The sequence below is a fragment of the Mytilus californianus genome, unplaced genomic scaffold (assembly GCF_021869535.1).
Source record: "Mytilus californianus isolate M0D057914Y unplaced genomic scaffold, xbMytCali1.0.p SCAF_5, whole genome shotgun sequence".
Classification (NCBI taxonomy): Eukaryota; Metazoa; Mollusca; class Bivalvia; order Mytilida; family Mytilidae; genus Mytilus; species Mytilus californianus.
Window position 1 is genome coordinate 71,875,801 of NW_026262701.1, and position 17,867 is coordinate 71,893,667.

At 33.4% G+C, this 17,867-nt stretch overlaps 1 protein-coding gene across 2 annotated transcripts in view; it reads left to right on the top strand.

The window, feature by feature from the left end:
• LOC127703010 (PIH1 domain-containing protein 2-like) overlaps positions 1-15,150 on the top strand; it is a 32,452-nt gene extending 17,302 nt beyond the window's left edge. For both annotated transcript variants that reach the window (XM_052207384.1, XM_052207385.1), the window contains exons 4-5: positions 13,076-13,659; positions 14,986-15,150. In XM_052207384.1, the coding sequence (XP_052063344.1) occupies positions 13,076-13,659; positions 14,986-15,123 (722 nt within the window). In that variant the 3' untranslated portion in view covers positions 15,124-15,150. The remainder of the gene's footprint in view (positions 1-13,075; positions 13,660-14,985) is intronic.
• Positions 15,151-17,867: the final 2,717 nt, after the last annotated feature.

The window sequence follows — 17,867 nt, forward strand, 5'->3', positions numbered from 1 at the left end:
GTGTGCACTCTTGTATAATATTAGACCTACATCTGACGAAGTTCATTTACAAAACAAAGCACTTTAATTTCATTTTTGTATTTTTTTCCTTTGTCATTTGGGGGCCTAGGTGGCCGAGTGGTCTGAGTAGTCAAACTACTATATCACTAGCCTGTCAACACTGAGGTTGTGAGTTAGAATCCCACTTGTGGCATGTGAGCTAATGACTCCAATCTTAATTGACTAGGATTTTCAGTTTTCCTTCCAAAGGTCAGTGGTTCTCTCCGGACACTCCAGCTTCCTCCACCAATAAAAACTGACCGCCATAAAATAGCATAGTAGTGCTGATAGTGGTGTTAAACACCAATCAATCAATCAATCAATTCTTTGTCATTTTAAATGTAAGTTTCACTTAATAGATAAGGCTAAAATGCATACAAGAAAATTGATGGTTGCACTTTAATACATATAATTCGCTGGAAGTACTTGATAAATTACATGCTTATATTGGTGATTTCGAATCTGTTCAAAGTTTTTATTTTTCTACCCTATATACCACGTTGCCTCATAATCTTATTAAGAAAAAATTCACACACCTGATTAAATGGGCATTTAAAAAGTTGGAATGCGAATATATATGTTCAAACTCTTTTAGGTCATTTTTTAGTAACAACAAACAAAAGAACTATGTCAATTGGACCTGCTTTGATACTATAACTGCCCTTGAATTTTTACTAGATAACATTTTTGTTCGCTATGGAGATTCTGTATATCGTCAGGTTATTGGAATTCCCATGGGGACTAACTGTGCACCACTTATTGTGGACCTGTTTTTGTATTGTTATGAGTTACAATTTATTACTAAAATCAGCAAAGACCCATCGAAACAACATCTGATTCAAAAATTTAATAACTCATTTAGATATTTAGATGATATATTGGCTCTCAATAATGACAACTTCAGTATGTACACTAAAGAGATTTATCCTGCCGAACTGACTTTAAATAAAGCTAATACTATCAATGAACACTGCCCTTTCCTGGATCTTGATATCTTTATCTTAAATGGGAAACTTAATACCAAAATTTATGATAAAAGAGATGATTTTTCATTTCCTATTGTTAATTATCCATTTTTAGCTCACCTGACCTAATGTTCAGCAAAGTATGATCTACAAATAAGTCAACTCAACCAAAATGGTCAGTTGACCCCTTAAGGAGTTATTGCCCTTTATAGTCAATTTTTAACCATTTTTCGTAAATTTTTGTAATCTTTTACAAAAATCTTCTCCTCTGAAACTACTAAGACAAATTTAACCAAAATTGTCCACAATCATCATTAGGGTATCTAGTTTAAAAAATGTGTCCGATGACCCTGCATGAAACCAAGATGGCCGACATGGCAAAAAAATAATACATAGGGTAAAATGCAGTTTTTGGCTCATATCTCTGAAACCAAAGCATTTAGAGCAAATCTGATGGTATAAAATTGTTCATTAGGTCAAGATCTATCTGCCCTGAAATTTTCAGACCAATCAGGCAACATGTTGTTGGGTTGCTGCCCCTGAATTGGTAATTTTAAGAAAATTTTGCAGCTTTTGGTTATTATCTTGAATATTATTATAGATAGAGATAAACTGTAAACAGCAATAATGTACAGCAAAGTTAGATCTACAAATAAGTCAACATGACCAAAATTGTCAATTGACCCCTTAAGGAGTTATTGCCCTTTATAGTCAATTTTTTACAATTTTCATAAATTTTGTAAATTTTTGTAAATTTTTACAAAATATTTTCCACTGTAACTACTGGGCCAAGTTCATTATAGATAGAGATAATAGTAAGGAGCAAGAATGTTCAGTAAAGTAAGATCTACAAACACATCACCATCACCAAAACACAATTTTGTCATGAATCCATCTGTGTCCATTGTTTAATATGCACATAGACCAAGGTGAGCGACACAGGATCTTTAGAGCCTCTAGTTAGATGATGACGTTCCCTTGTAGCCATCTTATGGTGTTTATATATCTTAACTTGTTCGATTCGCTCGTGTATGATACAACGTATTTGATTTCAACGAAAGAAATCTCTGTATTACTGAAAAATTATTACACCAGGGTTTTCGATTTCACAAACTAGTCAAAACATTTACTAAATTTTATCATCGGTACAAGGACATCATTCGTAAATATAAATCAACATGCAGACATGTTATACGTTCAGGTATTTCACATCCAATATTTTATGGTAATATTCTTAACAAAGCACAAAAATGTCAGCATTCACCTCAAAAGCTAACCAAACCTTTAAACAGACTTATTCGGAAAGGATATAGTTACAATACTGTTGTCAAGTCATTAAGGATTGCATATCTTGGTATTAATATTGATTCACTCATAGGGTCTTTGCATCGGAAATAAACACATTTATTCTAAAACCAGTTGTTGGCATGATACAGGTTATGTTCTTCTCATATAATTTATGATGGTATGATACTAAACCCCTAACGGGAGGGATTGTACTTGATTTTCATATGATGAAGACCTAATCTTTCAATCAGTTTAATTGAGGTTTGGAGCTGGCATGTCAGTAACTGCTAGTAGTCCTTTGTTCATTTATGTATCATTGTCATTTTGCTTAGTTTCTTTTGTTACCTATTCTGACATCGGACTCAGACTTCTTTTAAACTGAGTTTTACTGTGCTTATTGCTATGTGTTTCTTTTTTCTACATTGACTAGAGGTATAGGGGGAGGGTTGAGATCTCACAAAACATGTTTAACCCCGCCACATTTTTGCGCCTGTCCCAAGTTAGGAGCCTCTGGCCTTTGTTAGTCTTGTATATTTTTTAAATTTTTGTTCATTTATATGTTTTGGAGTTTAGTGTGACGTCCATTTTCACTGAACTAGAACACAATTTTATTCAGGGGCCAGCTGAGGACCACATCCGGGTGCGGGATTTTCTCTCTGCATTGAAGACCCATTGGTGGCCTTCGGCTGTTGTCTGCTCTTTGGTCGGGTTGTTGTCTCTTTGACATATTCCCCATTTCCATTCTCAATTTTATATTTTATATAATTATATACATGTATATTATTGAGAAATTGAAATAAAAATTATACTGCATTATTAACTTTTAAGGGGGAAAATGTAGCTGACAAACATATGTTACATTCCTATAGAGATGATTCAAGTAGAACATGTCATTTTCAGATGAAAAGTACATGGGTCATACATTGAACAGAGACTCAAACATTACATGTTTTTTTTTATTAAAAAATATGTTTTCTAACTACATGCAGGTACAATATGTTTGCAACATATGTTTGCAACAAATTTATTACTGAAAATATAAGAATTTCTCTGATTATGTGTAAACATAATTTATTTCTAACTAGTGAAGAATTGTTTAACATGATTAAAAGGCGTAGCTTAAAACTATTTGTTCCAGCTGAACCCAAATGAGCCTAATTTTTAGAGCCTTAGTATCTCAGATATTTGTTGGTTGTTTTTTTAACAATTAAGAAATTGATTCAACTGTAGAACTAGTTAGAAACTTTTGATAATATAATAAAAAAAATCTATTTGTTTTTTACAATTAAGAATCTTCATGTTGATGCCTATTATATGATAGTCTTTGCAAACCTTATTAACAACTTGTATCGACTTCGGTGAGATAGAGATTGAAATAAAGTATACTTTTCTCTACTGTTTCATATTTAAAGATTGCTTTGGTTCAACTCTCATAGTCATCATACCCCACATCCCGTTTTATTTATAGTGAAGACATAGATATAATAGTTTGGTTAAACTGTTGTATAATGGTTTGGTTAAACTGTTGTATAATGGTTTGGTCAAACTGTTGTATAATGGTTAGGTCAAACTGTTGTATAATGGTTTGGTTAAACTGTTGTATAATGGTTTAGTCAAACTGTTGTATAATGGTTTGGTTAAACTGTTGTATAATGGTTTGGTCAAACTGTTGTATAATGGTTTGAAAATTTTGAAGAAAAAAAAAGAACTTATCAAACATTTTACATTTGCGCAGTTGTTGATTAAGGTCCTTGTCAACTCTTTATGAAAGTGAAATATACTGTGGCATTATTTATTTTTTGTGGGTACCAATTTTCATGTATTGAGGAAAGATTGTATTTTCATGGATACTTCAGATTTTGTTGTTTTGCCAAAGTTTGTATACAAGCCAAATGAAAATGTGTACTTTGTTGAACACTTTAATTTGTGGTTTGCCTATACTCACGAAATCCACAAAAGTTGGTACCCAATGAATAATAATATCAGAATTACTCAACGGAGAAAAAAATCCTTCATGCTGCAAATTTAAAACAGCATAATCTGTAGCTATACATCGACTATGCCTCAAAAGTTAGATCTGACTGACAAAACTGATTGATAGGTCAATTATGTATGGCACTTGATCTCATTTTCACACTCTAGTGGTCGCGTTGTCAAGTTTAAATTTCTTTTTTTAAGTTTGAATCTCAGAAATTATACAAGAGATTGAAAATATTTTGTATGTGAAATGCATATACGTTTTTATTAATACACAAATTTTTGAACATCACTGGAATGTCTTGACATAATGGGTATACCAAATTTAGACCCAATCGTTTAGGCATTCCTTAGTTCAAAGCAAATACTACTTTGCAAACCTCACTAGTTGCAAGTACACAATTTTTCTATATTTACCCATATTAATCATCATAGCAACTCATTTTCTCTTGTGCAGAAGTTCCAATAGGGAAGTGAACATATTTTACTTTATCATGTTTATTGTTGTAATTAAGGTAGCACAATACAAAAGCAACTAAATTTAATCAAAATTTCATTTTCGGCTGTTTTTGTTACTTCTTAATATTCAAAAACCACAGAAGAAAAAATTATTTACATATCTTGCTGTGTTAATGAGTTTTGATGATAATTAGTTTTATAAACAATTGCACATGTCTAACTGATACAAGATAAGAATATGTGGGCAGTACTATGTGGTTAATCAATAGAATCATTTGATAGCTTTACAACCACTGACCAGCAATAAAAATAACAGTTATGAAAAAGAGGTGGATTAGGGATTTATGGAAAAATGAAAGATAATGAATTCCAAATAAAAATACATTTCTGTATTGGAGATGTCAGGAGAAAAAACAAAACAACTATTTGGAGCTAAAGAGGGAATCAAAATATAAATGTACAGATATTAAACAAATATAATTGTACAACAATAAATGTTGCTGATGTTTATACTAGAATTTCTTGACGAGAATGTTTAGATATGAATTCTTTTTAAAAGAAAATACAAATTAAATACTTCATTTTGAAACTGCAAAAAATGAAAAAAATCTACTTTGTGTAAAACACCATATTGTCATTGTATACAATTATAATTCTAGAAATCCCCCATAAGGATCCTCTAGACTGACCAACTGATCATTTTGTGTACACATGCATAACTTACTTTTTGTAACGATGCAAAAAACAAAATATATCATTTTATGTACTAAAAGAATAAAATCCATATTGAAAAAAGTAAATGCAATGTGTAATTAACCTTCTGAGATCATTAATAGGTGGGCGGAGTTTTGACCATATCAGTAGCAACTGACTTACAGCAAGGTCAATAATGATATAACATCTCCCGCCAGATCTGATTGTTGATGCATAGGGTGTGGTTTTCTTCATATATTTAGAATTGCTGAATTGGAATGCTTTATTACTGGTCAAAACCTAATAGATTTATGATTAAAGGCCAATCCTGAAGTATTCCCATGATACATGTGTGAATTATATTGAAGTTAAAGGGGTACAAGTAGGAAAATCCTTATTTATTCAATTGTGACACATTCATTTTTGTCATGAAAGTGTAGTTTTAAATGAAATTAGCTCCTAGATGGGTGCCTCTATATGCTTGATTTTCACACATGTTGTTCCTTGACCAGTTATCTTCAAAAGGGTGTCTCAGATTTCCAAAAACATCAATAGAACAAATTTTATACCCAATTTAATTTAGTGATCTCTTATGAATTGAGGTTGCAAACTTCATTGAAGGTTTATGAGAGAATGAAACACAATAGGAAAAATCTGAGACACCCTTTTGGAGGTCAAACTGTGTTGCACAAGAATCTATAAAATATTTTGGGATGGTATGAATAACAAAGAAGCTAATTTCATTCAAGTGTGGACATCACAATATAGCAACTAATTACATAATAATTAATTATGTAATAATCATGTTATAATGAAATAATCACCATTTGAAAGATTATTCTTTCTTCTTTCTTTTGGTACATGTATCTCATTTATAAAATTTAAAGCTGGGTGAAAGAAATTACATGAGTTTAAAGTTGTCTGATTGGGGGTGAAAAAATCTTTGTATTGTGCTACCTTAAACCATTTCTTAGATGTTTTGGCCATTGGCTTACATTGTACTTCAGTTTCTCTATTATATTTCTAACCTCATGGTAGAATTAAAAAAAAAAATTACCACTATAAACTTATTTTCTGGCAAGTGGTTAATTCATTTCAAATTTTTACCACAGCTATTTTCTTAGAATGCTCTTACCTGAGTTTTATATAATATTAGACCTACATCTGACGAAGTTCATTTACAAAACAAAGCACTTAAATTTCATTTTTGTATTTTTTCCTTTGTCATTTGGGGGCCTAGGTGGCCAAGTGGTCTGAGTAGTCGAACTAGTCTTTATCACCAGCCTGTCAACACTGAGGTTGTGAGTTAGAATCCCACTTGTGGCATGTGAGCTTGACTCCAATCATAATTGACTAGGATTTTCAGTTTTCCTTCCAAAGGTTGGTGGTTCTCTCAAGACACTGTAGCTTCCTCCATCAATAAAAACTGACCGCCATGAAATAGCATAGTAGTGCTGATAGTGGTGTTAAACACCAATCAATCAATCAATCAATTGTTTGTCATTTTAAATGTAAGTTTCACTTAATAGATAAGGCTAAAATGCATAACAAGAAAATTGATGGTTGCCCTTTTAAAATACATATACATGTATGTTATTTTACACCGGGTATAATGTTTTTGACCCGTCTGTCTGTCCGTCAGTCCTGTTCTTGTCATCGCAACTCCTCTGAAACCACACAACAGAAATTCATGAAAATTTGTAGATAATAAAGACATACTATGTAGATGTGCATATCGTATACCCCCAGCAATTTATTGCGTCGGGTATAATATTTTTGACCCGTCTGTCCATCCGTCTGTCTGTCCGTCAGTCAGTCCTGTTCTTGTCATCGCAACTCCTCTGAAACCACACAACAGAAATTCATGAAACTTTGTAGATAATAAGGACATACTATGTAGATGTGCATATCGACAGGAAATTATGATTCAATTTTTTTTCTGGGATTTATGCCCCTTTGCACTTATTGGCCTCAATATACTACTGCACAGTTTGTCATCGGCACTCCTCTCAAACCACACAACAGAATTTCATGAAACTTTGTAGATAATAAGGACATACTATGTAGAAGTGCATGTTGACAGGAATTTATGATTACATTTTTTTTCTAGGAGTTATGCTCCTTTGCACTTATTGGCATCAATATACTACAGTCTGTCAGTCCTGTTCTTGTCATCGCAACTCCTCTGAAACCACACAACAGAATTTCATGAAAATTTGTAGATAATAAGGACATACTATGTAGAAGTGCATGTCGACAGGAAATTATGATTAAATTTTTTTTCTAGGAGTTGTGCCCCTTTGCACTTATTGCCCTCAATATACTACTGCAACAGTTTGTCATCGCAACTCCTCTGAAACTACACAACAGAATTTCATGAAACTTTGTAGATGATAAGGACATACTATGTAGACGTGTATATCGACAGGAAATTATGATTCAATTTTTTTCTAGGAGTTATTCCCCTTTGCACTTATTGGCCTCAATATGCTACTGCAACAGTTTGTCATCGCAACTCCTCTGAAACTACACAACAGAATTTAATGAAACTTTGTAGATTATAAGGACATAATATATAAATGTGCATATCCACAAGAAATTTTTATCAGTTGACTTTTGTTGGAGTTATGAGTCTTTGAACTTAGGAATCTGGTGAGATTTTGTTTACCCAGTGACAATGTGGGGGCGTGGGGTATGTGAGCGTGCTCACTAAGGTTCTTGAATTGAGAAATTGAAATAAAAATTATACTGCATTATTAATGTTTAAGGGGGAAAATGTAGCTGACAAACATATGTTACATGCTTATAGAGGTGATTCAAGTATACATGTCATTTTCAGATGAAAAGTACATGTGTCATACATTGAACAGAGACTCAAACATTACTTTTTTTTTTTAATTAAGTCTCCCAAACGAAGTTTGGGAAGACTTATTGGTTTTGCTCAGTTCTTATTGTTATTATTATTCTTCTTCTTCTTCTTCTTCTTCTTCCTCTTCCGCCGCTTTTAAATTTGAACTTGTCCGCACCCGTTCTCCAAAACCACTTGTCAGATTAACTTAGGGTTTCACAATATGTTGGACTAACATGTCTAGTGGTGCAATCAGGGTTTTGTTTGTGCAATGGGGTTTATAAAGGGGTACTTTGAGGGGCAAAAAGAAAGGAGGGTTTTACTATAGAACCCTATGGGATTTTATTTTTAAAAATTTTCAAATGATTCTAAATTGAAAACCGTTTGTGATAGACACAATCTTTTTAATTGAAAATGTTCTAAATGATAAAGCACATTAAATGAAATACAGGGTTAGTCCCCAGGGGTCACCCCCACTCCCTGCCATTTAAGAAAGTTCTAATATCTTGTAAATGGTCGAGATCCCCACCCCTAAACCATATATATTCTGGTTTGTCATGCTAAGATGGTTTGAATGATATACAGGGTTAGTCCCCAGGGGTCATCCTGACCCCCTGCCATTTTTTTGAAAATTCCAATATCTTGTAAATGGTCGAGACCTCCACCCCTAAACCATATATATTCTGGTTTGTCATGATAAAGCACATCAAATGAAATACATGGTTAGTCCCCAGGGGTCACCCCCACCCCCTGCCATTTAAAAAAGTTCTAATATCTTATAAGTGGTCAAGATCCCCACCCCTAAACCATATATATTCTGGTTGTCATACCAAGATGGTTTGAAAGATATACAGGGTTAGTCCCCAGGGGTCATCCCGACCCCCTGCCATTTGAGAAAGTTCTAATATCTTGTAAAGTTTGGGAAGACTTATTGGTTTTGCTCAGTTATTATTATTATTATTCTTCTTCTTCTTCCTCTTCCGCCGCTTTTAAATTTGAACTTGTCCGCACCTGTTCTCCAAAACCACTTGTCAGATTAACTTAGGGTTTCGCAATATGTTGGACTAACATGTCTAGTGGTGCAATCAGGGTTTTGTTTGTGCAATGGGGTTTATAAAGGGGTACTTTGAGGGGCAAAAAGAAAGGAGGGTTTTACTATAGAACCCTATGGGATTTTATTTTTAAAAATTTTCAAATGATTCTAAATTGAAAACTGTTTGTGATAGACACAATCTTTTTAATTGAAAATGTTCTAAATGATAAAGCACATTAAATGAAATACAGGGTTAGTCCCCAGGGGTCACCCCCACTCCCTGCCATTTAAGAAAGTTCTAATATCTTGTAAATGGTCGAGATCCCCACCCCTAAACCATATATATTCTGGTTTGTCATGCTAAGATGGTTTGAATGATATACAGGGTTAGTCCCCAGGGGTCATCCTGACCCCCTGCCATTTTTTTGAAAATTCCAATATCTTGTAAATGGTCGAGATCTCCACCCCTAAACCATATATATTCTGGTTTGTCATGATAAAGCACATCAAATGAAATACATGGTTAGTCCCCAGGGGTCACCCCCACCCCCTGCCATTTAAAAAAGTTCTAATATCTTATAAGTTGTCAAGATCCCCACCCCTAAACCATATATTTTCTGGTTTGTCATACCAAGATGGTTTGAAAGATATACAGGGTTAGTCCCCAGGGGTCATCCCGACCCCCTGCCATTTGAGAAACTTCTTATATCTTGTAAATAGTCGAGATCCCCACCCCTAAACCATATATATTCTGGTTTGTCATGATAAAGCACATCAAATGAAATACAGGGTTAGTCCCCAGGGGTCACCCCTACCCCCTGCCATTTAAGAAAGTTCTAATATCTTGTAATGGTCAAGATCCCCACCCCTAAACCATATATATTCTGGTTTGCCATGCGAAGATGGTTTGAATGATATGCAGGGTTAGTCCCCAGGGGTCACCCCCACCCCCTGCCATTTAAGAAAGTTCTAATATCTTTGTAAGTGGTCAAGATCCCCACCCCTAAACCATATATATTCTGGTTTGTCATACCAAGATGGTTTGAATGATATACAGGGTTAGTCCCCAGGGGTCATCCTGACCCCCTGCCATTTGAAAAAGTTCTAATATCTTGTAAATGGTAGAGATCCCCACCCCTAAACCATATATATTCCTGTTCATCATGTCTCGAACATTTGAATGACGTATATGGTCAGTCCCCAGGGGTTCCCCCCACCCCCAATGTTCTAGTATCTTGTAAATGGTCGAGATCCCCACCCCTAAACCATATATATTCTGGTTTGTCATGCCAAGATGATTTGAATGATATACAGGGTTAGTCCCCAGGCATCACTAATGCATATATAACTTTACTGGACTTTGTCCAATGTCAGGCGACCCTGGGAATTACGAATTATGGGAGTTTCGTTTGGGAGACTTAGTAACAGCATCCTGTTACAATCATTTCTTGTTAAAAAATATGTTTTCTAACTACATGCAGGTACAATATGTTTGCAACATATGTTTGCAACAAATTTATTACTGAAAATATAAGCATTTCTCTGATTATGTGTAAACATAATTTATTTCTAACTAGTGAAAAGTTAAATCACAAAAATACTGAACTCTGAGGAAAATTCAAAACGGAAAGTCCCTAATCAAATGGCAAAATCAAAAGCACAAACACATCAAACGAATGGACAACAACTGTCATATTCCTGACTTGGTACAGGCATTTTCTTATGTAGCAAATGGTGGATTGAACCTGGTTTTATAGTGCTAAACTTCTCACTTGTATGACAGTGGCATCAAATTCCATTATATTGACAACGATGCGTGAATAAAACAAACAGACATAATAGGTAAAAATGTCAAAATAGGGGTACAGCAGTCAACGCTGTGTCACAATCTTAATCACAACAAAAACAAACAAATATTTAACAAAGAAGCACAAAAAAGCATATATCACATTTAACAACCTCGTTCATTGCTTACTTATTTTTGTATTTTATTTATGTATGCCAAATCAACCCATAAAGGATCGAGGGATTTTAAGCCCTGGGACCGAATCATAATTTTAATATTAACTCTGTCATAGAATAGCATGTTTGACGTCAGAATGTAAACGTCACACAGGTAGAGATATAAAATAATTTTGTCGTTCAAAGTATGCAAAAAATTATAATAGAAAATAACACAATGGCGGGATGTTTAAAGTACAGAGACACGTCATATGTACCAAAGAAACATAAAAAGTCACCATGGACAAAGCATACAAGTAAAAATGAAAAATAATACAAACAACACAATGAAGAATTGTTTAACATGTTTAAAAGGCCTAGCTTAAAACTATTTGTTCCAGCTGAACCCAAATGAGCCTAATTCTTAGTATCTCAGATATTTGTTGGTTGTTATTTTAACAATTAAGAAATTGATTCACCTGTAGAACTAGTTAGAAACTTTTGATAAAATAATAAAAAAATCTATTTGTTTTTATTTACAATTAAGAATCTTCATGTTCAGATGCCTATTATTAGATGTCTTTGCAAACCTTATTAACAACTTGTATCGACTTCGGTGAGATAGAGATTGAAATAAATATACTTTTCTCTACTGTTTCATATTTAAAGATTGCTTTGGTTCATCTCTCATAGTCATCATACCCCACATCCCATTTTATTTATAGTGAAGACATAGATATAATGGTTTGGTCAAACTGTTGTATAATGGTTTGAAAATTATGAAGAAAAAAAAAGAACTTATCAAACATTTTACATTTGCTAAGTTGTTGATTAAGGTCCTTGTCAACTCTTTATGAAAGTGAAATATACTGTGGAATTATTTATTTTTAGTGGGTACCAATTTTCATGTATTGAGGAAAGATTTTATTTTCATGGATACTTCAGATTTCGTTGTTTTGCCAAAGTTTATATACAAGCCAAATGAAAATGTGTACTTCGTTGAACACTTTAATTTGTGGTTTGCCTATACTCACGAAATCCACAAAAGTTGGTACCCAATGAATAATAATGAATCCACAGTAGTTAGGCAGGTACCCAATGAATGATAATTAATGAACCCACAGTAGTGAGGCAGGTACCCAATGAATAATAATGAATCCACAGTAGTTAGGCAGGTACCCAATGAATAATAATGAACCCCCAGTAGTTAGGCAGGTACCCAATGAATAATAATGAATCCACAGTAGTTAGGCAGGTACCCAATGAATAATAATGAATCCACAGTAGTTAGGCAGACCCCAAAGAATAATAATGAATCCACAGTAGTTAGGCAGGTACCCAATGAATAATAATGAATCCACAGTAGTTAGGCAGACCCCAAAGAATAATAATGAATCCACAGTAGTTAGGTAGGTACCCAATGAATAATTATGAATCCACAGTAGTTAGGCAGGTACCCAATGAATAATAATGAATCCACAGTAGTTAGGCAGGTACCCAATGAATTATAATGAATCCACAGTAGTTAGGCAGGTACTCAATGAATAATAATGAATCCACAGTAGTTAAGCAGGCACCCAATGAATAATAATGAATCCACAGTAGTTAGGCAGGTACCCAATGAATAATAATGAATCCACAGTAGTTAGGCATATTTCAGATATGATTGTGGCTATGTGATATTGAATATTAATCAGTTATTTTTAAGGTCAACACAGAATTTCGTTGTCATAAGCCTTGCATGGACACAGGATAAGATTTAAATCAGATTGAAAATATCATTAATAAGATATTTTTGGTCATCATATGTTTAATTATGTTTATATTTTTCAGATACAGTGATTATTACTTCCGTTGCATTTAATCCAAAGATAATCGAAGAATGTGGCAAACAAAACACGACTGAAAGAGATTTGTTAATAAATCTAGCATTCAAGTATGTTGAAACTCAGCATAATGTTCAGGTGTCTAGAAACTATCAGATACTGGGTGGAAATGTTGTGTTCAAAGGAAATATGGAGAAATTTATACAAGCGTTTAACAAAAAGACCGAAAAAAGTGACAAAGAATTTGACGAGAATATGTCAGAGCTCCAAAAAAACTTTGCTCCTCTCCCTTCGGATGCAAAAGATACAATATTAAATAAATTTGCTAATATTGCTGTTAGTGAGGACACAGGTAAATGTGATCCCGTTATAGCATCACAAAATGGCTTTGATTTTAAACTGCCCTCATCAGATGGTGGAAAGAAAAAGAAAGGTTTAATTGAAGAAATTTCAACATCAACTGTGAAAACTGCATGTCCAAAATATACATTAGAATGTGTTAAACGAAATAATATCATTGAAGAGATCAAGGTCAAAGTGACTTTAGATGGTGTTTCTAGTGTTAAAGAATGTTGTTTAGATATTTCCAAGGTAAATATTGAAAATTTATGAGAAACATAGAAAACACAAATTCAAAAGAATGTAAACAGTTATTAATTACGTCATATACACCACACCTTAACAATCATGTTTAATTTCTATAGATGTTATGTATGCCGCAGGTAGTTTAATTTCTTTATGTCATGTATGTTACATGTAGATTAATTTCTTTATGTCATGTATGTTACATGTAGATTAATTTCTGTATGTAATATAAAAATAAGAAGATGTGGTATGATTGTCAATGAGACAATCCACAAGAGACCAAATGACACAGAAATTATCAACTATAGGTCACTGCACAGCCTTCAACAATGAGCAAAGCCCATACCGCATAGTCAGCTTTAAAAGGCCCCGAAATGACAAATGTAAAAATATTCAAACAAGAAAACTAACGGCCTGATTTATGTACAAAATAATAAACGAAAAAAACAAATATGATATACAGCAACAAACGACAACCACTGCATTACAGGCTCCTGACTTGGGACAGGCACATACAGAATGTGGCAGGGTTAAACATGTTAGTGGGCACCCAACCCTTCCCCTAACCTGGGACAGTGGTGTGACAGTACAACATATGAACAAACTATAAAAATCAGTTGAAAAGGCTTAACTCATCAGATAGATACAAAGAAAAACAAGTAACAAAAACACAGAGTGGACTTGGCAGGGTATTTATACATCCCCACAACAAAAAAACACTAAGTACAGATCTGAGAGTACTCACAGTTACTGACAGCTAGTTCAAAGCCAATAACAACTAATAAAAAAAATCATGCATCCAAGACTAAAATATCAATCAGTACACATCCAACATCCAATAGATTTTGTATGTTACATGTAGATTAATTTCTGTATGTCTTGTAGAAAATGTTTGAAATTCAACCATTGTTGGCCTATTGTAGGATATTGCCAATGAGACCTTTTTTTATTCCTTATAATTATACATGTATCATAGATGTATAAACCCATATATGCTTATATTAAAGATCCCCATTAATTGTCAAACAATTTGTTCACTATTCAGTATAACAGTTTTATAACTTTATAACATTACATGAATATCCATAGTTTTATGCCACAATTTTCATAATTCTTCTATACACATTATGACCACATTGCTATGGAAATGGCATCAATAAGGGAGATAATTTCAAAAACTTCAAACCTCGTGATGATAATGTTGTTTATGTAATTGCTGTTCCAGGGTCTATTCTTGACACTTTTACAATGTATTATATAAGCTGGGAACAATTTACTGCAGTATATCCATCTTGTTTATTTTAACTTATGTTTTATTTTTTTAAATTTCAGGATGATATGAAATTGGAAGTTGATGACAGATACAGTTTACATATTAACTTTCCACATCATGTGGTAGATGATGAAGCATCAGCTAAATTTAGTAAAAAGACATCTGTTTTAACTATTACTGTACCAACAGTGAAATAAAATTGTAAAAAAAATGCACTTTCTGCTGTGAATTCATTTATTTTCAATTTTCCTTTATTGAAGAAAAATGGTATGATCATTGATACTTGGTTTCTTGTTTTTGTCAAAGTTTTCATACAAGCATTGACAGGCGTATATGAAATTTTTACTTTGTTGAACATTTAAAAATTATAGTTGGTCTATACCTATGAAATGATTCTCAAAAATTGCTATACACCAAATAATAATTCATCTGCTTTTGAATTCACATAAGACCACATGATCTATTTACATATATTGACATGCCTTGTCTTGTTTTTGATAAGGTCAGTTTAATGGGGAATAACTTTTTGTAAGTCAACGATATATGGTTTGCAGTTGTACAAGCATTAGCACATCTCATTTCCATGGAGATTATATGGTCTGACCACTTAAGTCATGGTTCATTGACTGGAACTTTTGCATTTTGTACATGTTTAAATTTGTGATAAGGATAGACTAAAAGAACCACCAAAAAATCATAATCATACCAAAAATAGACATAAAAAGAAATATAAACAGCAAGGGTTAATACATGGTCCAGAAAGCCTGTCTATCTACTGGAACAATAAAAAGAAATATAAACAGCAAGGGTTAATTAATACATGGTCCAGAAAGCCTGTCTATCTACTGGAACAAAAGGAGGTGGGGTTAAACAGATTTACTTGCACACAAACCTGCCCCTTTGCATGTAATATCTAGACGATACGTCATAATAGTGTTATACACAATAAAATCCTTCAATGTCCAGCTACCAACAAGATGACTATTGAATAGATCAACGAAATGTAAGATGACACCTTATTTGGAGAAGAAAGGTCAAAATGTACTTGCTACTACAGGCAGTTAGCCAAGGTAGCCACATTTGTTGGTTGAATACTACTGCTCAATAAATAAAAGAGGAATGTGTCTGAGGACACAAATGCCCCCGCTCAAGCTTAACAAGTTTATGTCTTCAGTTCTTCCTACCTTTTTCAGTGATAGGAAATGTTTTTTTGTTGGTTTTTTTTCAAAGTTATCCCCTTATAGTTGCATATAAAATATTTAAAAAGTTCTTGAAGATATAAGGTTTTTTTTGCAATGTATATTGGTGGTAAGGGTGTCAAGAATTTTAATTGTGCCATTTCCTCTATGTTTAGTTGTTTCTCAAATTTTATTTTGGTATTTTTGTTATGGAAAACAGCTGTTCATCCGCACATTTACAAAATTTTATAAAACATCTTGATGTATGAAAACTTATATTCCTAAAAGGCGCTAGGATGAAATTTAAAAAAAAAGGCAGGAAATGAGTTTTGAGTAAAAAAAAAGGCAGGATGAGACACTTTGCAAAAAAAAAAAAGGCAGGATGACAATTTATGTAAAAAAAGTCAGGATAAACTAATAAAAAAAGGCAGGACCGAATAGTGTGAAAAATAAAAAGGCAGGACAGAGATTACAACTAAAAAAAGGCAGGACAAAATTTTTCATCCTAGCCCCCCCCCCCCCATAATAATCAAATGGTAGCTCCCTTATTAATCATTACTGAATTTATGCTGAAAGTTTTGAAGATAAATAGTTTACTTCAAGTATCACATAAACTTCACATCAAGGATCAATGTAAATGAGGTCAAAGTTTTATGAACACTGCCTTGATCTTTATCTTGATAGGAATACAGTGATACATCCAAGGATATTAATACACCGCGCGTGCGTCAAGTAATTTACTTAAGTGGGCCCCTCCTGCCAGATATTCATGTTCACCTATGCTCATACCATTCACCACATACAGTTGGCCTATTGCTTATAGCTTTGGAGAAACAGACCAAACCACGAAAAATTAACCTTGATCACTATTCCATGAAAGAGGGTAGGAATGCCCATTACCGTCAGGCGTCAAGCGGTCATTTTCAGCTACCGTTAGCGTCAAGTTGGTTAAAATTTTACCATGATTCGTCAAAATATCCTTATCGTGATTCGTCAGAGGTCTCAAATAATTATCGTTACCGTTACTTTTGGAAAAAATTTAGCGTGATGCGTCAAAATCAGTGAATTTTTTTATCGTCTAAAAGAAAGTGTACATTTTATCGTCATGCACCAAAAATTACCTTTAACGTCATTTGGCAAGAATTTTTACAGTTTTTGTCATGAATGTACCCCCATTACAACCCTCATGAAATGAGGTCGGGTCAGGTAAACTATCTGATTGACATGTAGACCTTGCAAGGAACCCATATACCAAATACATATCTTCCGGTAGTTGGCCCGAGAACATACAGTTACTTCGTAGTGCATTTCTTTTAGACAACAAATTCAAATTAAAAAAATCGCACCTGCTCCATCTCAAAAAGATTTTTACAGTGTAGTGTACTACTATTGATACAAATAATATCAAAATTATAGAACTTCTACCAGCTCTAACTCAAAATATTGACAATTCTGTGTTAAGGGGGGCTAAAATTCAGTTTGACAGCTTCAGACATTCTAATTTTTGACCTTTTTTAACTGGACCAAATCACTACTTAACATAAAGATTCAGCACCCAAATTTTTTAACATGTAATTTCATCCCCTTACTTAATATTTCATGCATAAAATATCAAGAAATAAATTGGAAAAGTGTATTAAAAAAAAATGCAAGTTATACACTGTTCACGCTCAACGAAAACCTAAGGACGATAACTGTGTCCTTGGACCAGCTTATTCTTTTACTCATAACAAGTTACAATTTTGCATGACAATAAGAACTAT